We start from the raw sequence: 2,905 nt of genomic DNA, 5'->3' as shown, positions 1-2,905 counted from the left end.
TTGCCACCAGTTTCAGAATCTCTGTAGCATAACACGGTTGGATATGCGTCTGCTGTTTCCTGTCCTATATGAGACAATAATGACCTTACCTGTAAGAAATTGCTTAGTGCTACATATGTAACCTTGGCATATACATCTCTGAAATAAATTCCATTTCCAATATTGCAAAGAACAGTAGTAAATATGAAACGTGTGCTTGTGAGATGAGATGAGTAGTTGAACAAACAATACAATCACAAAAAAAGGTTTCCTACCAAATTGATCCATTTCACCTCCGTCTCGACCTATTCGCTTATAAAAAGCCACAGACTAAAACAATAAGCAACATCACAATATCAAGAAGCTCTGTCTGAAACAGTTTTAGCTCTCACTCGTCCCTAACATGGCACAAAATCAGTACCCGTCTACGGTGTTACCCTTTCTGCTGATCGCCCTGGCAAGCACCAGGAGCAACGTTATCCTGGCAGACGCCCGTAACCTGCTGGAATTAAACTTGCCAGAGCTTCATCTACCAGAACTGCCTGACCTTACCGATCTCCCTGGATTACCAGAACCCGAGCTGCCATCATTGCCTAAAGTGGAATTGCCTGATTTTCCAGCTCTGCCAGAGCTCAATGTTCCCACACTGCCTACAGTGGAACTGCCAAAAATCCCTGGCCTGCCTTTGTTTCCTCAGTTTCCGGAGGTCTCAAAGACTGGTGCATCAGACATACACAAGGACTCCCCTCAGCCATCCACCGTTTCTTCGACTACTAGTCCTTGAGAAAATTAAACCATTCTGCATCACTTCCTACACGATAATTGTTCTGTTTCAGTCCCTTTATTTTGTGTTATTGCGTTCGTTTACATGCATGCATTAGTACTTTGAACTTTGAATGTGCGTATTATGTGGATCTGAAGATCTGAAGCTCTATTCCACAGGTACTGATGAGTATAAAATCTAATATTTGGTATGTGAATATGGATGATGAACACAGGTACAGTAATCATCCAATCTAGGAGACTCTTTGCTCCTGATTGGCGGGCAGCAAAAACTTAATCATGCAGTAAATATGATGGATTGAATTTTTTTTTTTTTTTTATTTCAAACCATATTGCATGTTTTATTATACACGATATATAGCATATAATGAAACAATCCAATATGTACTTCGTTCCATTCTGTGCACATCTCTAATATTGAGATTGAATTGGACAGAGACAACCCATAATGAGTACAAGGAAATTGCCTGATGAACACTGGGGCAAAACCAGTTGTATTTTTAGTTAAAATTGTGTCTGTTTTGTTCATTTTGAAAAATTACTTTACTGAAAATATCTTCTCAAAACAACCATATTATCAAAGTGTATATTGTATACACCGGTTTTCCAAATCTATCTTAAAATCCTATATATTATATATCCTATTTGCTAAGGTTCAATAGGCTACAACCCTTGTTACCCCTGCATTGTGTTTGGAGTTGTGGTGCTGATTCCTCCTAAAATGGCTAAAAAACATACCAATACGTTTAGCACTGTTGGTTTTGCTAAGTTTATTACCCTCTATAAATATATTATTCAATTATTGTATAAATTAACGGTCGGTGCACACTCGATGTGTGTGCATAACATAGAAATACTTTAATTTTAAATTTATATGCTAAAGAACTATTGATAAAAGCAACTAATCAAAGAAAATGTTATTTTATGAAATAATAAATTATTTTGAAGAGTATTTTGGTCAATATATATTTTGCTGACCAAAATGAGTTACCCTAAAGCCTTCATACTTAATATATATTAGATAAAAATAATCTCTTACTCCATTTATTAAATATTGTACGTATGTATATAAAAATACCCACTATCGACTTCAAACTCGTTTCCTAAATGGTGCGGCTTGTGACGTGATGAGTTGTTCGTTGTGTAAGGTATTGTCTAATTTGACTTTATATAATTTTATCCTAGAAAGATGGCCAGTTAGAGAGAGAAAATCTTGGAGTTTATAAGCCACCCAAATTATTTAATTGCAATTGATGTAGAACGCAACATGCATCGTAAGTAGCATCATCACCAACGAATTAAAAGGAAACAACTCCAAATAATTTCATACATTAACCAGATGAATTAATCTTTTATGAACGTTTTCAAGAATACAGCTTACAAAATCAGAATGAAAATAAATCAAAACAGTGGTGGATGAGTTTTTTAGCTAAGCAGATGCTTTGAAAGTGGACTGATAAGGTAGAGTACAGTAACTGTTATTGAGTCCCTCCCACCCCACTGCTTGCTGGATTTTCCAGGGCCACAAACCATTTCAGGAAAATCAAATAATGGAAGTACAATGGTAGCTACTAGCTACCTTAGCCATCAATTTTTATCTTTTTGAACTCTTTTATCAATGACTGGTGTATGTTATATCTTACTACCTTCCTACTGGACATGCCAATGTCTCGGGGACAAGATAATTTTTCATGATTTATTTTTGTGATATATATGCTTATATCGTAAGAAGATATCGGGACTAATTATATCTTATTTGAATTCTACTCAAACTTCTGAAAAGAAAAAAACATATCACTGTTAAAATCCTTAACTCCAAGTGCAACTTGAATAAATAGAAAATTCTTCCAGATTTAATTTAACAAAAAAATCCTTGAAATAATTCACTTGATATTTACTACAGTCGGCAGGGGTCAGGAGTTGGGACCTGTTAAAGGCAGACTTTTCCACCGTGTTTTGTGTTTATTTGGTGGTAGACTTTTCCCTTCAGGGTCATGATTTCTTGGTGTAGTTATGAAGTGGGCACCAACCAAATGTCCAACCTTGAAAGTGAAAATCAAACCTGTAAGAAAGTTGAAGTGGATCCAGGAGAAAAGAATGCCTAGTGGGGGGGGGGGGGGGGCAGCTCCCTACTCACGAACCA

The 2,905-nt window shown here is 36.3% G+C and overlaps 1 protein-coding gene across 1 annotated transcript in view; it reads left to right on the top strand.

Moving 5' to 3' along the window:
• Positions 383–2,905, top strand: part of LOC105169446 (periaxin-like) — a 3,017-nt gene continuing 494 nt past the window's right edge. Inside the window, exon 1 of the mRNA XM_011089836.2 lies at positions 383–739. Coding sequence (XP_011088138.2) covers positions 383–739 — 357 coding nt within the window. The remainder of the gene's footprint in view (positions 740–2,905) is intronic.

Source organism: Sesamum indicum, linkage group LG8, assembly GCF_000512975.1.
Source record: "Sesamum indicum cultivar Zhongzhi No. 13 linkage group LG8, S_indicum_v1.0, whole genome shotgun sequence".
Classification (NCBI taxonomy): domain Eukaryota; kingdom Viridiplantae; phylum Streptophyta; class Magnoliopsida; order Lamiales; family Pedaliaceae; genus Sesamum; species Sesamum indicum.
The sequence above is the reverse complement of the archived record's forward strand: the minus strand, read 5'-3'. Positions and strand labels throughout refer to the sequence as shown.